The 22,916-nt window shown below is 36.4% G+C and overlaps 1 protein-coding gene and 1 non-coding gene across 3 annotated transcripts in view; both read right to left on the reverse strand.

Annotated features, from left to right (window-relative positions):
* Positions 1-22,916, reverse strand: part of LOC149793187 (uncharacterized) — a 116,592-nt gene that overhangs the window by 73,263 nt on the left and 20,413 nt on the right. For both annotated transcript variants that reach the window (XM_089967141.1, XM_089967142.1), the window contains exons 4-6: positions 18,619-18,924; positions 7,421-7,492; positions 4,008-4,088 (exon numbers count right to left, since the gene is read on the reverse strand). In XM_089967141.1, the coding sequence (XP_089823267.1) occupies positions 4,008-4,088; positions 7,421-7,492; positions 18,619-18,924 (459 nt within the window). The remainder of the gene's footprint in view (positions 1-4,007; positions 4,089-7,420; positions 7,493-18,618; positions 18,925-22,916) is intronic.
* Positions 13,524-13,600, reverse strand: Trnap-cgg (transfer RNA proline (anticodon CGG)). The gene has a single exon. It is a non-coding gene; the product is annotated as a tRNA-Pro (tRNA).

A 22,916-nucleotide genomic window follows, 5' to 3' on the forward strand; every position in this document is an offset into this window, starting at 1 on the left:
GTTGATTATTAACACTTTTCTAGAACCTTATTTTCCCTTTTGTCCTAAACATGCATCGCTCTCTGGACACCATTTTACAAAAGTTCTATAATCAACAGTTTGATCATGCAAACAATTCGCATTAACAAATAAGTGCAGTTTAGAGCATCTGGGGTGCTGCTGCAAAGTTAATCTGGTTGCCTGACTAGTTTCACTAATTCTAATATGAAACCAATACCCAAATCAAACACGGATGAACCAATTATCTGGATTTTTGGGTAATAATCATTTTTTTCATAGTTTTTGCTTGTATGCCATAATTCTGTATTTTAAGGGTAATTTTATTAAGGCTTACAGCAAAATCATAAGGGTTGGCAGGTCTGTAGTCCTACAATGTAAGACACCAACCCTGAGAGATACAATTTTGGAGGTTTAGGATACGGATGAGTCGGAGATAGATACTGTATATCTCTCAATTGCAACTGTAAATGTTGATGTCTTACTTCATTTGACTCTTAAACCCTTATTACTATAATCATTTACTGATAGTCTTAATTTCATTTGTAAGTCACCCCTGTATGTATCCTATCATAGCGACGAACAATAAAAGAAAATTGATTTAAAGAAACAAAAATTGTTTGCTCACTAGTCCGATAGAACTCAACGAAAGCATTATATCAAAAAGTCATTTCTATGTCCAACAAAACAAATGCAAAGTCATCCATTCCTTTGCATAGTGAGCCTCTACTCAGAATATGCGCCAAGTTAGATAAAATATTGAGATAGTGGTGATGAATGTTCAAATCCTTTTATTGTCTAACACTGGTAGGATTGCTTGATAGATGCTGATGTAGCTATTATGTTAATGACAGAGAATCCCCTGTTCTAAAAATAGCAATACAGCAGAAGCCCTAAACAAGAATTCATATGCTCAAATAAGGTTCTAAAGCTGACATGAAATATCTGTAAAGAAGCAAAATAAAAATAAAAGAATCAATAAAATTATAAGAATTCCATTTATAAGAGATTAATGTTGTTCTGAGTTTAACATGGGATTTGGCAACTGACAGTTTAAACCACAATAAACTTTGAAAAAGCAACATTAAACTCTTAATTACATGTAAGTTCTATATCTCATGAAGAACTTGTTGTTGTTGTTGTAGGGTTTAACCACATTTTTTAGCACAAGATAGGCTATACATGGTGGCCAGCATAACTGGTGGAGGAAGAACCCTGGAAAACCCAGGGAGAAACCACCGACCCACGAGAAGCTACTGGCAGGCTTTCCCACGTACCCACGCTAGCCGAGCCTTGGACTCGAACACACGCAGACAGAGGTGAGATGGCAGTGATCCGTAACGGTGAGCGCTTTAAACCACTTGGCCACTCGGGGCCCCCCATGAAGAACTACTCTTACCTCTATCAATGTAGCTAACAACAGTGGGAATGAAAATTTGGAACTTCCAAAAGTGAAACTGTATATAAAATTGGGTCATATACTTTAATTACTAGAAAGTGGTGTATAAATGCATGTCAACAAGCCCTCTCTAAACCTTGGTCAGCAGGGAATTTACAAATTAAATCAAACATGTTAAATTTTAGGAGAATCTTGCTTCAAAAGGTATGAATGAGAAATTTTTAACCATTTCAAATTCAAATCAAGCAAAGGCTTAACCAAGTGTTTTGGTAGCATGCCAGGGGACTGGACAAGGATGTGTTTTCAGACAACTATTACTTTCTTAGTTTATTAGCAATTTCATTCAGTTACTGAAAGATAATTGTGGCTTGTGATGTGGAATGCCTCCTTGGGTAGGTTGGTAGTCAGCTTCTCCAGGCTGATATTATAGAACTGGCAACTGTCTAGAAAGTGTGGCTGCTCCCGAGAGAATGCCATATACTTCTCCATGTTGTAGGTGTCACTGATGCGGACCAAAGAGAGTATCCTAATGGTCTACATCAAGAAAATGCCATAACTGCTGCACAGGTTGTGGAACATGACTGGAACCTTTGCTTTCTCTGGGCCACATCATGGTACTCACTTATAATAAGGCAGTGGTTCCTCAAATGTTCTATTTTCCACAGGGGTATGCAGCCCTTTGCCTTCTGAAAAGACTTCATGATGGCAATGTCCATAACCAGCCTGACCAGGTTTGCAAACACTGCAGAGATATCCTCCATCTCATACTCAAGGCTCCAGATAAATGTGGTGACTGCTTCTTTGTCACAGCACAATACTGGCTCTTTGGCAGCTCCATCACTGCAGATGACTGTAGCAAAAACCACAGGAGACCAGTCTGCTGTGTGCTGCTTTTACCATTCACATGATTCACATGGTCAGGGTCTTCTTCAATGAGCACAGTCAATGCCTCATGTAACTACTGTGTAGTAGGTGCTTATGCCACTGCAGTTGGTTTTGTAGGTCTCCAAAATGTTGGCCCTAATGAAGACATATAGACATCATAGGCAGATGTGATTTATTTATGTGTGGTGGTGAACCATGCTGGAAATGTACTTGATCCAGACATAGTGCTGTCTTTTGCTATCACTGAGCAGCAGCAGGACCACATTGTGTCGTCTTTCTTTTCCACCAATGCGCTGCAGGTAGAAACCCTTTTGCCAGCCATAAACACTGACTGCAATGTCTGGCTTGTAACACTCAAACTTGTTTTCACTTCATTTTCCCACTGGAAAGACAATCCCCTGGGGGTCAAGACCTTGGCAGATCACATATTGGTGGTAGAATGTAGATCTGCAAGTGAAATGAGGATTACTGTCAAATTTGAAGTTCAAGCTCAGCACAAAGAAAAGTGCCATCCACAGCACTCTCAAATATATCTCTCAATGTGTTCTTGGACTGTGGTGACGGTTTAAGTGACCAGTGTCTCTGGCTCTTCAGGCCATATGATTGCAGTTCTGTGTCACTTTAATGTTGTTGTCTTACAGTTAGCCTGTCATGGCCTTTTCAAGTTTAGTCAAGAGAATGAAGTTGAACTTTATGCTGACAATCGCCATGTTAAGTGAACCTCCCACATAAGCAGCCATGGCACCAAGCAAGCTGCATCTGCTTCTAGTCTGAACCAGGCATGCAACACAGCACAGCAGCCTTACAAAGATATGTTGCTGCCACCCTGCTGCCTCTCAAAGGCAAGTAGAGTGATTGGTTTGGCCTGACTACTATGGGCTGGAACCAGTTGCCTGGCAGGGCTACTATCAGCCTGGTCACAAAATAGTGCTGCAAGTATGGTCAGGTTGGCATAAGGGTTCTGGCCATAGGAAGCACCTGCCGTTCCCTGGCTACCAGTAATGCTTTCAGAATTCCATGATATTCACCATCAGTAATATGCCTCTCCCTAAGCAGTTCATTCATATGCTTAATGGTCGACAACCTACTACAAAGTATCTCCATCTCTAATTGGATGTATGATGCCTGCAGTCTTGGTTTATTATGGGCTTGGTCCCTCCATCTTTATTTGCTTGAATGTCCACAGTTCCTGCAAGGAACCACTGAAAAATGTATTCTCACCTTGGGCTCCACATGTCTCAGTTTTGTTTGTTGAGTAAGCAGCTATGGGACAACCATAAAAAACTGCTCCCTTGCTGTGACTTCTATATGTTTCAGGGAAAGCATCTTGTAAAGGACCCATGCAAACTGCTTCTTTCCTTGGTTTCTATGAATTTCAGTCTCAGTGTCCAAGTGCATCCTCTGCAGTTCTTATTGTACTTACTGTAATTCACATTTACCTAATAATTCGTTGCTAGGGCAGCACTCCAACTTGAATAATACAAGATGGGAAACAGATCAAGGAAATGTCCAAGATGGAAATATCTCAATCAAACAATTCCTAACACAATCATAAAATCAAGCCACATATATGCAATTGATGTTCAGTAATACTACAATAATATAGTACATTCTAACACATATGCAAATAAAACATGCTATGACTGAAAGAGGAGCAAGCAGAAAGACAGTTGGGTGGTAAGAAAAGGAAAAACAGCTGCATAAGAAAACAACAATTAAATATTACCAAGATATTTCTTGATATACTCTGGACGTTCATCCAGCCATTTTCTTATCTCCTCCCAGACCTGCTCATCTGTTAATTTTCCTGAAAAATAAAGGGCAATTACCTGTAAATCCCACATCTCATAAAGAAATAACTCTAACTGTATCAATGCACTTAATAAAAAACTGTGTGAATGAAAGTTTGGAACTTATGAAAGTGAAACTATTTGCAAAAAATGACCCATGAACTTTAATTAGAAACTCAGACTACTGGAAATTTGTGAATGACTGCATGTGAAAGAGTCCATCCTCACTAAAACCTGATCAGCAGGGCATTCAGGCAAATGATATAGTTTCAGTCTGTGAAAGGACACTGAAGGCTAACTTCTGCAAAAACAACAAAATAAATAAGAAATTATCATCCTACTCAATTTAATGAACATTAAAATGTCCCAATATACTTTAATCTCTATGAATATAATTATGTAGTAATTTCTGTCAGTGGCATTTTGAATCCAACAAGAAAGTCTGAAACCCAAATGAAGAAATGTCAGTTTCTTTTCCTGTGACTTGAAACTAATGCTGATTTCAGAACATATCTGTGAAGGAAATGATTTCATCCACAGCTCATAACCTTCAATCTGTACACCTTATTTACTGATGAAATGATCAGGGCCTATATTCTGCAGCAAGCCTAATAAAGTTGTTGTTGTTGTTGTAGGGTTTAATGCATTTTTCAGCACAAGATAGGCTATGCATGGTGGCCAGTATAAATGATGGAGGAAGGACCCGGGACAACCCTGGAAAGAACCACCGATCCACAAGAAGCTACTGGCAAGCTTTCTCACAAACCCACACTGGCCAAACTTGAGAGTCGAACCCATGCAGACAGAGGTTAGATGGCAATGATCCATAACAGTGAGCATTTTAGACCACTCGGCCACTCGGGGGCTGCCTAATAAAGTCATCCCTTACTGAAGAACACATTTAACTCAACTGCATCTGAAACAGTTTTGGTTCAAAGATGCATGTTTACTCATTCATTCAAATATGTCCTCTTGTCTGCAATGCATGCAGCCAACTGAGACACAGATCCAACTTGTAACAAATACAAACAGAGCCCAATAATTACAAGGTTTCTATTAATGCAGTGAATATTCAATTTTACATCATTATAAAGTACCCCAACTCTTACAGAGTGAAAAACACAAAACATGTAGAAATGGAGTCATGCTGGAGCAAGCGAATTAAGTTAAAACTAACCTCACTATTATTATCTTTTAATGCGAAGTAATTGTGCATGGTTGAAAATGCTCCACCAGGATGCCAGAAGCAAAATAATAAGTTGAGCTGCACTTTGGGCATTTTGCTCTACCAGCGGATTAATCCTTGTACATCAAACCCTTTTACAACAAAGCCCACAAAATAATAGTGACTGTGTGCAGAACACTTAGTTTCTGGGATTTTAGTCAATTAGTGCTCTCCAACACACTTTGAAGCAGCAAAGTGCTTTTTCTGCCTTTCCAGCATGATTATAGTTATGCTTTCATGAATATTCCACAGTACCAAATCAAAGTGAGGAGCCACTTACAATGATGTCATAGGAGCTAAACTAGCATCATTGATATTTCTAAAGAAAATCCTGATCCAAATACGAAAGAAAATAGCTGGAAACTGATATCATGGTTATTATCATACAGTAGCTTGCAATCACTTATACATAGAGTCATAGTGCCTTCTGGTTCAGATTAATTCAAAGAGCCAAAATGTTAAGGATAACAAAAATGTGGTCAGACCTTGACTTTGTTTCATGAAAGAATGGGATGAAAAGGTTGACAACCTTTGTAAGTCTACTGAAACCCTTATGGCTCTCCTGACTGAGATGGCTGTCTTCGTCTTTAAGTATTTCACCTAATAAACCTTGTGTAATCAAGACTGACTGATGATAAGCTAATACTTTCCCCCTTTCTATTAGACCAGTGAGATTTATAAATAAATTCCAGGAGTATGAATATATGTTACTCTCTCTACTGCACTCTTTCCTAGGAAGTAAGAAATTTGTACACCTCTTCCCTTAAGGATTCCAATTTGATTGGATGAAACCAAATGGTGGTCCTTAACAATGGTGGAGGATCATGGAATTGAAGCCAGGAACAATGTAATGCTGTGGAAAGGATCCATGCATCATTTGTTTGGTCTGAGTAAGTCACTGAAAAAGGCCCAATCTGTCACCTACTGGGATGTTAGAAATAGAGAGGCTTGGCAGCACAGGTTGCAACTCATTAGGATCAACTACCTCACCCACCTAAACCAAGAAAGTAGATGGGATCCTTGGCTCTTCAAGCTCTTATATCTTGAGAAAGCAGGTGACAAGGGAGTTTTCAATTGGGATGGACAATTCTGTTGAAATGCCTACATAAAACACTTAGCAGCAGTACGCACAGACCTCTCCAGATTGGACTTCCGTTTTGAAGGTTTGGACAGGACGATGACTTTGGCCAGGGACCAGTTTTACTAATAGCTCAGCTCTTGGGCGGTCAATCAGGCAATGAGCTAGCGCGTAAGGCCATTTTAACTAGAACATAAGCCTTGCGTTCCATTTACTCTACAAAGTTAACAGAAAGTCTGGCTCATATTCTGCTGATACAGTTACCGAAGAAACAAGAATCAAGTGTTGGAATCTTGAGGGCATGTAGGAACAGGAGACAGAATCAAGTGCCCAAATTGTAGAAAAGGGTACAGGCCAACTCTTTCTGCTGCTTGGGTAGCCCTTACCTTGCAATAACTTCTGTAAAAGCTCTGTGTGAACATTATATGGTCTATTTTTAGACACAGAACTGACGCAGAAGGAAGTAAACTTTGTTAACAACCTTGTAAAAAGTTCAAACTTCCTCATCTTTCATCACATGATCAAAGTGACAGATGGAGATTGGGCCTCCACATTAGGGAAAGGTCAGACACAACCGAATCTTCTAGGAATTCATTAGAGTCGACTTAATTGATTGTTCATCATCCTGTCTTTGCAGTTGGAGCATTACAGGACTATCTTTTCCAGCCTCTCTCCTTTGACAAGGAGACTTTTATGATTGTGGGTTCATTGTCATATTTCCCCTCACATGGTTGATACAGGACTATTCGACTCTTCCTCTGTCCTTCACAATTAGACTGGTTTATCCAATCTTGACAAAGGAGGTGAAATGTGATGGCCCCCCTTCCTCTTTTGTCAATTATAGGGAATAAAAATGAGATAGATAGAACCCATACCTGTAGTCTGCTCTAAAACCTTCAAATAGTATGAGAAAAAAAATGGAGGAAAAAATCTTGATAAAGTAGTACAGTTCATTTGATTTTCCGAGCAGCCAGGAGTCAGTTAAGCAGTAAAATAACTAGAAAATATAAGAAAATGAAAAACACAGCATGATAAAGTAAATTTACCAAAATATTTCTCTGTAAAATTTGGATGACTGCTCCAGCACACCTCGGGATGATTTTCTCCTGTGACATCTTCTGTAAAATAAACCAGAATTACTTGCATTGTTTTCCAAAGTGAAGAATGATCATGATAATACCTGCAAATCACCAATGTGCCTTACCAGGCACACAGATGGCAATACCATCATGGAGGGGCTGGTCAACATTATTCATTGACATTTTAACACCCAATGAATGAAGACTACGCATGGAAAGATTGAAACATCAAGAATTATTTATAACCAGTTACCATTGGATGAATCAGTTATCTTTATTTTGATCATTTATTTTGATAACACAAAATAAATTCACTGCAGAGCATACAATATTGCTGACCTTCGTATGATCACTACAATGTATACCATGCAAACTGCAAGAGAAATAAGAATATGAATGCATCTTAAGAGTCTGATAATGTAGCATCAAGAAACAATCATCAGATTTATTGTGCAAACTGTAGTATTAATAAAGTGTGTAAGGCATATCATTATGTTAATATTACCTAAAGTTTGTTTTGGCATTATGTTTCATACATTATAATTGTTAGAGCTAGGAAATATTTATAACTGAATAATCACCAGTATTCAGAATAAAAAATCAAGCATATTGCTTCCAAAAGAGATAATTATGTACATGTAGTTAAATTGGTGCCTCTCTCTGAACCTCCTTAGAGCAAGCCTACAGGGGTCATAAAGAGTAATCACATTGATATTATCGAGACCATGTCCACTCCATGTAGTCATTGGATGTGACTCCATGAGAAAATGGTTGTACAGCTATTCTCTCTGCGATGATGCAGCAACTCCATCAGTACCTACACAGAAATGTGGACAGTTCTTTCTTAATCCTCTCCACCCCCATTGTGAAGCATGGGGTTTCAAAAAATCATACAAACTGTAGCATTGTGCTTGACAGTATTACAACAGAAATGTGGTCATTTTCTTGAAGACTGGACAATATCACTCTTGTATTTTAAATAACTAGTTGCATTGCTGAACCCTGAACACTAAAACCTTGGAAGCCTGAAATTCCTTCAGACAAAATTCATTTGTGTATTAAGAGTACAGTGGGTAGGATGCAGGTATATATTCTACCTGCAGTTCCATATTTTTACGTTATTATGCAACAAATCATGTTCTCTCACATACAAATAAATGTTGATATTCTCGGGCAAAACATTAATAGCTGGTATATATTTTTAACAGTTACTGGTATCTCTGACAATTATGAATTAAGTGCTTATATGTGTAATCCTAATTTGGATTTTATTTTACTTTGTACTGCTATGTACATTGTGACCCCACTATGACATGATGGTTTGGGTCCATAAAATCTGTGTTATGTACTAAATCATGCTATATCATATTTACTGTATATATTGTGACACAATAAAATAATTATTTTCCTGTCCCAGAACTTATCGTGCAACTTTTTTTCATGTAGGTCATATGTCCCATGACTTAAGGATCAAAAGAAATCTGTGTTTGAATTTGCACTCCCAACAGCACGTTGCAATAAAATAGAAAAGCAAAATGCTTATTTGATAATTAAATGAAACCAGCCTTGTACTGTTATCATTTATTCCTCTATTTTTTTCATTGTGAGAATTAAAGAATAGAATATATCCACAAACTTCATATATGTAGTGTAGGCATCCATACTTTAGCATGTATCACTTATGTCAGATAACACGCAACACATTGTTCAATGACATGAACAAATCATGTTAGGTTGTACTCGAAGGTTTGAGTATGTTATCCAACTGAAAACTGGATCCAACAAAATCGCATGCAAGAGGGAAATAATCAACCAACTGCTTGAAGGCATGTGCCATTCATGCATGACAATGTGTTAGGTGCAAATTAACCAAGATTGTATTATATCTAGGTCAATTATATGTCAGAATTTTGCAAATAAAATCGTTATTTGAAAACACATTCACTTGAGTGCAAATGACAATCTTTTCACTAGGGTTACAAAAAGTATTATTAAAGCAAGTTATTGCTAGATATACTATTTACTGGCAGACATCAATGCCCATTTGTACTACAAATGCCAAGCAAATAGAAGCTCAGGTGGTGAATAAACACAAGTGGCAGCAAGCAAAAAACTCATTGTTTGAAATTACCAACATAATAACAAAGACAAAGGTTATTTTATTACAAAGCAAGCAGACTTTGGATACTTTTAAGCCAATTTTTTTATATTAAAGGATATCAATACAAAGGTCATTTAATTACAATGCAGCTGACCACAGAAGCCAACTATGGATTCTTTAATTTTGCCTATTTCTTTTTGTTGATTTTGTTTGGAACATACAAAGTCTGCCGACATAGGGAAGCTAACTTTGGTTCCTTTCCACCAGTATTCACAGGACTTTCGAAAATAAATTCAAGGATGGTGCTGGTTTTAAAAAAGTTGTCGCCAAAAATATCGCCAACCTCAATATTTTGTTGCCAATTTTCAAAAAATGTTGCCGTTTTCATAATAAAGTGGAACATGTCTTGAAAGACCACCCCTTCTGCCAAAACATAATAGTCTCTCATAACAGGTCATAACACTATATGCTCAATAAATCTGTACATGGAGAACCTGGTCTCTCAAGACAGGTTTTACTGTACTATCCATTTATCTCGACATCCTCAGGACAAAGATAACACTGTTGACATAAGCAGATGTTTAGACAAGTGGGGGGGGGGGGCTGAAAATAAATTAAAATTTTGCATAAAGTGAAATTTTTAAGAGATGACTTGTTGTCAGTGGCTCGGATTTTGGCAGTGAAAAAAAATGGAAATTTTGATTCAGTGAAGAGTTCTAGTCCGAAATGCACTTGTATATTGACAACTTACATCTGACTGTGTAAAAAATATCCATGAATTTGAATATTCAATCATATGTTAGAAAATTCATGTATCAGTCAAATACGTTAGAAAATAACTAAAACATATATATAAATACAAAAAACATTAGTCCTTGTTTGATTTATAACCTATTGTCAACAGACACATTTCCCAAAACAATTCACTCTGATTATTATTATCCTAGTGGCATGTGGCTGTATAGCTGTTTATATGCTACATGTACTTAAATTGGCCTCGAATTTGGTCAGCCAGAGACAACTACTGTGATGCCAAGGCTTACAAGGGGATGAGGCTATTCATAGGGAAATGAAAACAAGAACAAATTAAAAAGTTCCACATTCTTGCAAGATGTCCACCTTCATTTAACTTGATGGCCAGATATTTATAATTTCAAAATATTGGAGCTTTAATATCACCATCGACGGATTCAGCCAATGTGGGTATGTGAGAAAGCTTGCCAGTAACTTCTTGTGGGTCAATGGTTCTTTCCAGGGTTTTCCTGGGTTCTTCCTCCACCATTAATATTGGCCGCCATGTATACCCTATCATGTGCTGAAAAATGGTGTTAAACCCCACAACAACATATCACCATTGATAGCAATGATAAGCTGAACATTTTTTTGCAAACAGAAAACTTTCATGGCACAATAAATATGCTCCAACCATTATGAACAAAGAAACAATGCTTTCATTTAAGTTTGTTGCCGAAATTCTTTGATCAAAGGTCTCATCGTCTTGCTTTGATGAAGATTCATGTGTTATTGAAGGCGCCGCTAAAGGTGTTCTTTGAAGGACCCAATGAATGCCCATTTGTTATTGCAGTGGCAACATCAAATGATCATAAAACATTGATGGAGACACCATTTTTTTCATTTGCTCAGTATATATACAGAACGATCAATGCTTCAGAGGTAATCAGTTTTCTTTGAAGTTTCTGGAAAACTAATTTTTCTGGTACATTTTTCAAAAGGAATGTACTCATTCATTTCCCACCTTCAGAGGTGGTCGATTGTAGCTAGTCAGGTAGCATGACTAATTGGGTTATATTACAGTACAGGGCACTAAGGCCAGACATCAGCATAAGAGGATTATGAAAGAACAATGCCATGTTAGGGTGATTTGTCAATAGGAACAAAAGAATTCTTTAGGTAACAACAGATTCCATTGCAATTTTATATCCAAGTTTGTGGCTTTTCCTGTCTTGGTGCCATTGAATTTCTCAACTCCAAACCAAAGACTGTATATACAATTGTAATAGCCAAAAATGTTGTTGCCGAAAAGATCACCAGATGGTATATTTTGTTAGCAATAAGGGAAAAAAATCTATATTTGTGACATTGGTGAAACCCAACACGATCCCTGAAATTGAAACCATGGAACAGTTTTAAAAGTAACACAATTTAGCGCTTCATGCATGGACATTGATGACCCAGCATCGCCAAGAAATTTGGAGAAAATAAAATTATTTGATGAATTCATAAAGGCCAGAAGAAAAAATGATTTTGCCAGCAATATGATCATTAACATGTATGCAATTCCAGCATACTTTGATCTCACTCCTGGATGGACTGTCGATAAGATGGAGGTTAAAAGTGTGAGAGTTAGCACAACTGGTGCAAATTGTTAAAAAAATCTGACTTTAGTCCCTGCAGTTTCCACTTCAGGAGATGTGTTGCCTCCCACCATAATTTTTCATGGCATAAGAAAGCTAACAAAATATTTAAGAATGGATCATACGAGTGAAGGAGATGGATCGGGTTGATGAGATACTGCTGCAGTGGATTAAAGAATTTATCTCAAGGACAGTTTTAATTTTTAAAATAAAATTTCAGTTGGAGTGCATTTTATTACATGTAATTTTTTAATGATTTAAAAGGTGTCCCACAACTTATGACTCAAATTTCTTTTTATCTGTCCCACAACATGCAGTGCACAAAAAAATTACTTTATGGTGTTGCAACACATACGGTGTCCCAACATATACGGTAAATACGGTTATCAACAAAGTCAGTTAGCTAAATAAAATAATGCATACACCAAAAATTGGTGAGGGGTAATAAAAGTGGGTGCTCAAATTTCTTTTTATTTGTCCCAGAACATACAGTGCACAAAAATTACTTTATGGTGTTGCAACACATATGGTGTCCCAACATATACGGTAAATACGGTTATCAACAAAGTCAGTTAGCTAAATAAAATAATGCATGCACCAAAAATTGGTGAGGGGTAATAAAAGTGGGTGCTAAAATGCTTGCTTCACTGTCACTGTTACCATCTTAAATCAATGCATATTAAATATCAACTTGTTCTATATTAAACAAGTACTTAAAGCAGAAGTTTCATGTGTAATATTTACTTTTTATTTATAAGAAATCTGCAACATAAGCTTAAATAGTTGTGTAAGTATACTCGCCAGTCAAATCTGCTTTATCCATAATATTAATTCCATCACAACTGAGCAAAAAGAAGCATACTTTCTATAACAAAACAAAAAACATTATTTGCTAGGTCCATTCAAATCCATTTAATTTCTTGCTAGAATATTCACACAAGCTTGTGAAATGCATGATTGTTTGGGTTTTTTTTGCAACATTCATAATGGGTCTGATTTCAGACCAACAATAAAATGCATAATTTAGACAGAGCTTTAAAAAGATACTTATATTTAGGCTTGAATAGTACACATAATTCAGTTGAAAAAGGTCAAAGGTACTGATCTACAGCAAGAATAATTGTGTAAAAAAAACAGGGTAATTATTATAGGAAATGCAGTACAGTACTCACTGGTCAACTGACTGCAAGATGATTGATAACACAAAGAGCCATGTGTGTGTTGGTGGCTGTATCATGGTTTTTATTTTTTGGTTTCTGTTTTGTTTTATTTTATATATCATTTCCCCATAATTGTAATAATCTTTGGTACTGAAATTAACATTGATGATTAGCAATTACTGAAATCGTGTGTGTGTGCGTGACTAGGATTTTTAACATAGCTTTAACAATTTTTCAGTCATATTGCTAAGATGTCTGCAGTGTGGCAGTTTATAGTGATGTCTAGCACTTGGGCATCATGCCACAGACATGCAGCATGATGTCCCACCCAGTCACATTATCCTAACACCAGGCTGACCAGTCCTAACACTAACCTCTTAATGCCAAGCGCATAGCAAGGCAGCTGTTAGTACCATTTTTGTAAGTCTTTGGTATGACTCGGCTGGGGTTTGAACCCAGGACCTCCTGCTTCCGAGGCAGACGCTCTAACTACTAGGCCACCGGAGCAGTCTAGTGAAATTGATTATAAATTTGGATAAGAATCTTTTCTTCCCTTTGAGCAAAACTTGTCCGCAGACATATTGAAGAAAAACGGAAAAGACTTGCTGGCTTTTATTGTTTATAGTTCACTAATAATATGATTATCAACTTTTCAATGAGCTGACTTCTTTCAAAACTGAGCTAAGATGAAAGGGCACAGATCAACTACTGACACCTTTGAAATGAATATTAACAAATTATAGAAATTTGAACATTATTTCATATCAAGAAAGATGCAATCGTAAGACAATTTTTATTTTTAACAATGCATCAAATCTTGCCAAAATATTAATCAAACTCTTGTTTATTCTGGCATAAAATTTTGCACTTCTTCAAAAAAAATTGGTAAAATTTCTGTTAAATCTCCTAAGCCATGTTACAATCGTGTTATATCCAAATTCATATATAATCTCTTCCCCAAAATGAGAATTAACATATTACACATTAGTTTTCATACTCTGAAAAAAGAAAATTTACAAATACATACATTTTCTGAATCCACGCCACAATCTGTTACATCCAAACTTGTGCTATAATGAAGCATGCTATCATGGAGTTACACTGTATAATTAAAGACCACTGGCTGATCACATCCTTTGTTTATAGGTCAGATATGCACAAAATCTTCAGAATGTTAATTTATCACGGTTTTTGCTTAACCGTATTATTAAAAATTATTTTCTCCTGTAAAATTTACTACAGTAAAGCTGCTGAAATTTACAGTTAAAATTAATGGAAAATTAGATGTCCAAAATTACTGACTGCATTACCTCTACTAACCTGGTTTACTGTAGTAGTTACAGTACATGTGGCATTCTAAAACAAGCCAACCAAACACAAATGTAGAAATGCACTGATTGCATGGCCATATCAACTGATTTTATACAGTATACATTCTCAAAGTAGTGATAAAAAACAGGAAATGGTCATTATTTCCTTTTATCTTCAAAATAAAGTTAGACGCAAAAAAATAGGGTCATACTTATAGTATCAAACCAGGCGCATACATGCAATATCACAATGTGACTCATGAAAAACATGATTTGTTTTTACTCCCAAACTGTCTAACTTGGTAACATTTAAAAAAAAAAGAAAGAAAAAAATTTCCAATAAATCTTATTAAAAAAAAGAACTTTCTTAACAATCATATATGATATTAGCACATAACACATATCTTGTATAAAGAGGTAAAAACGTCATGATCCACTTAAATATGTAGCATCATGCTTAATCCTGATGGATTGGTTGAACCAAACTCAGTCATTTTGAAATAACTTAAGACATAAATAAAATATTCTTGGGTAATGCTGTATGCAGAAACAAAACCCAACCACATTTCAGTTCTGGTATAACACATAAACACTGAGTATTCACAATTTGGTGAAAATGTACACAAGTGAAGCAAGAGTTTACAAGAAGTAGCTTATAGTTACACATTGAAGAAACAAAAGTTATTACAATATTTGCAAGATTGAATTTTGATGCTTCTAGGCGAGATGAAATTTATATACCAAAGGGTGGAATGAAAATTGGTTTCTGAGCACTGAAGCTCTGGAGTTGAAGAAGGCAAGTTGGAGAAATCGTAGGATGAGCTGCTGTATTCATATGCTGAGCTGCAGTACTCGCACAGTGAGCTGGAGAGATTGCAGGATGAGCTGGAGTAATCGGAAAGTGCATTTGAGAGACTGTAAGGTGAGCTGGAGTAATGGAGAATGAAAGGATGCATAATTCTATCAGAAAACTGTTTATTAACTCTTTACCTCATAGAGCATAGTTACAAAGTGCAGCGTGCTATAAATAGAACACCTGTTACCTATTCGACTCCATATGCATGGGCCTGCCTGTTAACTGTTCAGCAATGTAGTGTATGTTACGTTTAACAGCAATTTTAACCATTTTGCATTTTTGGTACACATCTACAGTGGAACCCCGCTATAACGCGATGATCGGGGTCCATAAAATCGGATCGCGTTAAAAGCGGGGTCGCGTTAATGCGGGGTTTCACACTATTTAACTTTTTTTCCGAGAACATATACGTGTATACATGTACAATGATCAAAAGTCGGCTTATCATCAGATGAATATTAACTGGAATGCATTAATTAAGATATATTCAAAATAATCGATGGCTAATATATGGCTAATATATTTATAGGTTATTACTGTGCATTAAAAACATTTACTAATTTTTATTTGTTTGAACGATAATACAGATTGACAGATTGACCGATAATACCAGACTATCGCTATATCATGAAAAGTGTATCAACACCGTATGCTACCGTGCCGTCGTGGCATGCAGTTCATCCATAATGGATGTAATTTAATTGAAAATCGTACAGATTTAAAATATTCAATAATTTTGTAATAGTCTGAATTCGTCGTGTAAAATATAGGATGAACAAAATATTGAAACCATTTACTTGCCGTCTGATATCGTACGGTCATTGCATGCAGCTATTCCCGGGTCTACATACGGTGTCTGTACAAATTTCATACCGCTAAAATTTTATCATATGCGACAACTGCAAGAATAATTAACAATCAACGCATGATTTCAGCGTGCAAATAACTTTTATTTCTAGATCTCTGGCAAGCTGAGTTTGTTGTTTGCCCTTCTTTAGTTGATCTAGGGCATACAGTTTCTCTTTAGCAGAAAACGACTTGCGTTTTTGAACTTGCTTTTCCATAACAGTAAAATATTTTTTTATATAAGCAAACAACGTACACAGATAAAGGTCGATAACTAAGTAATGAAGGCCTGCAATGGTTACGAATCACTTTTTATATAAAACAAAATTAAGCTGAACGGATGTACAATTTCATACCCTTTTAATTCACAGATAATAAAGTGGATATTATTTACTTTCAACTGTTTGTTGTTTGATCACACCGCCAAGCACAGCATACATGTTGGCGGCTTTCGTCCTTTGATGTTTATTAAATTGTGCGACTCTTGTATCAACCACAGCTTTGTCTGCTGCTTGGCTGTGATTGCAGTTAAATAAGAAGCCCATGTCGGCTATTGTTTGAGCAACGACTGTATACAGATTTCATGGAAGACAATCACAAAGACGATTTACTGGCTTTACTCATGGATCCGTAATAAGTAACACTTCCGATAATGTTTACTTCGGCTTAACAATTCAAAAACCTAATTAAACCAGTTTTCTCTTCTAGAGTAGAATACGGAGCTTCACCACAACCTGTTCAAATTGATAAATTTCAGAAGCCAAGCGTTGTACACACTATTTCTCGTACGTTATATATATCGTATTATTTTAGAATTCATACAGGATCACTTCTCCAAAATCACTTAAAGAACCTGGATAAATTGTTAAGTTCCGATCGTTTATTATTAAAAGTCATACGCGAATTCTTCCACCAAATTATAATAAACGTTTTACACACTATTTCTCGTACGTTAAACAAATATTTTCACGGTCCGATAAAAATACACGTAAATGAATTTCAAATTTCAGGAACCATGCCACGATCATATTATTTTAAAAGTCACAACTAATCTCATGCCCAAAATGAAGTTAATTTCTTGTTTTGTTTTTTTTTACTTTTCTCCAAATTTTTTTTCTCCATGTGTGAATGAATATACGAAATTTCGGGAGCCATGCTACGACCGCGTTATATCTGAATTCGCGTTATGGCGGGGCGCGTTATAGCGGGGTTCCACTGTATTATGTTGGAAAAATTTAAGAGTAAACTCTGATTGTTATAGCTGTGTAATTATTTTTCATGGAAGAATATTTTATGTGCTTGAAAATCTGAGAGAACTTGTTCACCGTCATGTCAGTGAGGCCATGTGACCAACCGTAGCTGCCATTTCTCATACTCAAAATTTACAAGTTTTTCGTCTGCGTCTACATCACTAAGTCATCTGAATTTGATAATTTATAAAAACTAATTGCTGCCTACATCAACATCAGAGCCTTGACCTAAGTTATTGAATTTTTCATAGGCGTGATTCTAATCATGAAAACTTCGTACGTACTGAATGAAATCTGCAAGTGGAGATTGCGACCCAGTTACTTTAAATAGTAGACATTGACCAGTGCATAAACAGTGACCACGTGATCTGACGTAATTGTCATTCGCAGAAATGAATGTAATATCTAATAGGGGTTTTTCCCCGAAGGTGGCACTATGAAAAACCGGCTTAAAATGGCTGATGTTTACAGCAGGCATCAAAAGGCGCTTCCATGCGAATGGAGTAGAGGCGTCAAAAGGCGCTTCCATGCGAACGGAGTAGAGGCGTCCAACTGCAGCAAATTTCACTGACCATATTATTTCATACATGTGAATTCAGAAATCATACAAGGATGACTCGAACCAGTGACAAAAACAAGAAAATTTAGTAATATAATCCCAGGCAACCACATTTATTTGATACAGATTTTGTCAATATATAATTCGTTGGTATCTTGAATGTTTAAGAGTCAAAATTGGTACAAAATTTGCTGGCAGTCAATGTAGATGCCAAATCGAGCTGAGGAAATAGTTGTACTGTTTAGTGCCAGAAAGATATGGACAAACGGATGGACATTTATTATTACAAATACCACCTCATCAGATGTGCAGAGGTATACCAATGTAATCTTTTAATTCTTTTAATTTTAAATTAAAGCAGTTGTTAAAAATGTGTCAAAACAATTACTAAAAAATTATCACTCTTGGAGGCACGTGAAATGAAGTCTCAACCTCTGTCTGAAAAAAAAGGTGAAGGAAGGGGCTTCCATCATAACAAAAGATAACATGGAAATACCCAAACAACCAATGACTATATTCTAGTGTGGATTCAAGATGCAGCCAAAACCAAGTCATATCTATAGTATACAGTGATGAAACTGAATAGTCAAAATTTACATTGGACTTGCCTGCAAAATTAATGTATGCATTCATGGATTATGGAAAATGTATGTGTATGTATATCAATGAACAATCAGCTGAATGGATGGATAAATTCACAAAACTCACCTGATATGGTTAAATGAACTTTGGGTCCAGCCGTACTAACTCCATATACAGCATAATATGTTCTTGCATCATTCTGATCTAAATTGCAAAGCCAAATGTTTATATTTTTGTATACTATTATATCAATCTTCGAGGAATATTCAGGATCAATCCACCATTTGCCTCTATCAACGCCATTTCCAATTTGCAGTCTGGCAATGAGTCTAGAATTCTCTATACCATTCACATACACGGAAATGTCCTGATCTACTGGTACATCTGGAAACAAGTTAACAGACATCCCTCTGTAAGCCACGAGTTCTTTTCCTGCAAAGAATATGAAGATACATATTCAGTCAATAACTATCATCTATTTTATAATTAATTTAAATCAGTTTAATTTATATAACTTATGTCAAGATTCATTTTTTTATATTTATTTGGAGTCATATTTGATGGCAAACTGGTAAAAAAATGTCAAGTTAGTCATGTCACAATGCTTTCTGTCAAATGTGGTTGCCATTAGAAGACTGTTATTTGGCAAGAGGTCATTCAAATGTCCCAGTGGCATCAACTGATGGCAAATTGCCATGATCTGACTGTAAGTTTCAGTCCTCTTGATGCCATGATACTAGTGCATTCTGTGAAGTAGGAGGTTACACGATTTTCTGTTTTTAAAAATGGTAACCATATTGACTGGCAACATTTGCATAAAATTGAAAATATTTACATGTAATAACAGAATACTAAGTCAAATTTGGTCAAATATTAATAAGCAGTTTTAGAAAAAAGTATAAGGTGTTTTTGCTTTTTTGTAATCATAGCCATATTTCATGGGACCATAAATTACTGAATATAACATGCAGGTTTTCCAAGTTTCTCCCTACCATTCAAACTCCTGAGGGGTATATATATCCTTGTTATACAATTTGATTTTTACACATCTTTTCATGTTGTTGATGTTGCTGTAGGGTTTAACGCCATTTTTCAGCACACAATAGGCTATACATGACAGCCAGTATTAATGGTGGAGAAAGAACCCAGGAAAACCCTTGAAAGAACCACCGACCCACAAGAAGCTACTGGCAAGCTTTCTCACATACCCACATTGGCCGAATCGAAGACTCGAACCCACGCAGACAGAGGTGAGATGGCAGTGATCTGTAGCGGAGAGCGCTTTAGACCACTTGGCCACTATTTTCACGTTGCAGTAATATTTTAAAAGACTAATTTCCTATTTCAGACAATGCACCAACTTGGAAACAGTAAGCTAGTCTAATGTTGATTATATAGTTATGTTTTACATTTCAGCTAAACTTTTTTGAAGGTTAATAATATCAAGATAAGATCAACATAACAAAATCTACATTTTCAATTTAATAACTTACCAATTTATGAAAGGCACCAATGTTGTTGTATTTATTAAAATCTTAAACTGCCATTGATGGGTCGGATTCGCTGTCATAGCTGGATTCAGAGCTACTCATGGACACCCGCACATGGGGGCATGTGCCCCCACCCCTCTGGACTTCACCTCTAAACACGTTTTGGCCTGCATCCATAAAACTTAATAGCTGACTGCTACATGTTTTCCCCCAACCAACCCCCAATAAATCTGTGGGCGCCCCCACACACTACCATAGATGAGTCAACTTCCGGAAGAATTTCACATTTCCAAATAGTAGCCGGTGTTATTATTGCTTATTGTAAAATCAGAAGCTGTGTAGTTCATGCAATCTGGCAATTATTTACAACTAGGTGACTATTTTATTGATTTTGATTTACCAATAATGGATAGGTATAGTTTTCTTCCTGCATTTAACAAAGAAAGCATGTGGCATCATTGTGGAATGTTTCAGACAGGTCAAGGTGAGGAAACCTAATTATGCATTTGCACAGTTTAGTTTAAATGGCTCTGCTGCAGTTCAATAGTAAAAGGAAAGGCTGATTCACCACACACATGTATTTTACATTATGTTTATAACAAAAAGAAACCAACACAGATTTTGGTTGTTTATTATTCTTTACAAAAACCTGTAGGTTATATAACTCTATGGGCAATCTAATATATTTTTCACACAAAAGGAAAACTGCAGGTAATACATAAGTACATGTTATACATGGATGTATGTTATATTCACTAATTTATGGTAGGTTATTTGTGTAAAACTGAAAGGTCTCTATGCGAGGATGCTTTCTATCCAATCACATCAAATTCTGGACAACAGTCTCTGAAAAGTTGTTGTTTTCAAGGGTCTATTTCTAGTAATAGTGGCCATATTTGAGGCAGATCAGTATCATCTGTTAAAGATTCAACAGACTTTAATGGTAGGGTTCTCTCTGCCAAGTTTGGTTGAAACTGGTGCAGTTATTTTTGAGATGTTGAAGAAAGCAAGGTTGAGAGATGCAAGATGCAAGATGTACTCAGGGTCACATCATGAACTCAGCTGGAGTTAAAAATGAGCAAATTTTTAATTCTTGTATAAAACTTGAACAATAAAAGTAAACTTTGATCCTGCCAGAACATGCACATGTATGTTATTATGAACTAATAAAGGAAACTTGTTTTTCTCATTCTTATGTATGTATGATGCCGTTTGCTAATGTCGCAAAGACATGTGGGATACATATATGCCACATGAGAGAAGTCATTAAGATTGTAAAAGATATCATTATTATTATGTCAGAAATATTTCTTATGGTTCTATTATTATCAGGAAAAGAAGTAAAAGGGGTATTTGGGCTTACCCACAAAAAACTTTCTGCAACTAGCATTCCTTTGTGAATACTAGTTGAAGAAAATGCTTTATGACCAGCATCAAACTAGGATCACTTGCACTGATGCTAGTTATAAAAAAGTGTGGATGACTAGTGTTTCTGATAATCATAGAAAGTTGTTGACAACCATTATATTGCAAGCAAGATCTTTGAAATGGCAGATTTTGCTGTTAATGAGGCAACACTATTTTAATGTTACCAACATCAATAAAAAATGCATGCCCTGCAAAGGAATGAGTGCCATGGCAACATTTTGAAATGTAACACCTCCAAAGGTGTGTTGTGTTTTGGATTTCACGCATTTGTGCCACCAGCAACACTAGTTACCATCAGAAACTTAATAGCAAATGTGGATTTTATTGTAACAATTATGCTAATGATACTCTTAACACACAAAGCACCACAGAGCCTCCAACCATACTAGATGAGGGCACGAGCTCAGGAAGTTGGAAATAGTGCTTTATGAGGTGCTAAAAGCCACAGCCACAACATTCAGGACATACAACTGTAAGGACTATAAATGGCTGGCAGTCTTGAAAGCATCAGAGAGTGACCAGGCAGGATGGGATGGAGGAGTATATAACAAAACTTAGACTGAAGCTTTCTATGACCACCACATGTCCCTCCATTCTGCCATATATGAGTAAAGTGCTTATCTCTGCATCATTGATAGCTCATATGCTAAGCGCCTTCTGGGCTGTCAGTCTTCATAACCATGTAATTTTCTGCCAGGTCTGGAAAGGTGTCGAGCTTGCACTTGACAAGGACTGTTATTTCAGTGTGCTTTTCCACCTCAAACATGATTTTGGTATTCCACTAAAAAAACTGAAAATTTGAAAAGGGGGTTTGGGGGTCCTCCCCCAACAGGGTCTTGAGGGGCAGTGCCCCTCATCTGGGTGTCCAGGGGGCATTCGGGGCCCCGGCCAAAAATACATTTTACAATCACATAAAGCTGCTCCTGGTGCAACTTATGATCATAATATATAACAAAATAATCATTTGAAAAACTAACAAACTTACCAAAAAGTTTCAACTTGACTCCACAATTTCACAATATTTACTGTCATATGAATTTGTTCTCCAATGCTATTGGTGCTTAAGTTATTTCATGTGTGTGTCAGTGTTCACATCGTAATTAGAGCACAAATATTACTTAATTTTTGCAGCAAACAGATTATACTTCTCTCTTTTCATAACAAATCTGTAAAATAAACACCCAAGTACATCAACTATATACAAAATAATCCCATACATTCACTTGTCTTTTTCTCCAATGGACACAGCCTGTTGATATTCCAGTCGAGCTCTCTGTGTGGCTTTGGTAAAGATTTGTTTAGCCTTCTTTTTTTGGCTCAATGTGCAATCGTTTCTTTTCCTTCTCAATGAGAGCTTTTTTCCTTTCGAGCTGGTGCTTGTATTGGCAACATGCAGTGCGTATATTCTGACAGAGAGCTACATCTGTTCCCTCATGCATGAAATCTTTCTTCTTATAGTAATTAAATGCAATTTTTCCAGATGCCTTCTGAGCTTCAATTTTTCCA

Source organism: Sinohyriopsis cumingii, chromosome 8, assembly GCF_028554795.1.
Source record: "Sinohyriopsis cumingii isolate HCF-2022 chromosome 8, ASM2855479v2, whole genome shotgun sequence".
Taxonomy (NCBI): domain Eukaryota; kingdom Metazoa; phylum Mollusca; class Bivalvia; order Unionida; family Unionidae; genus Sinohyriopsis; species Sinohyriopsis cumingii.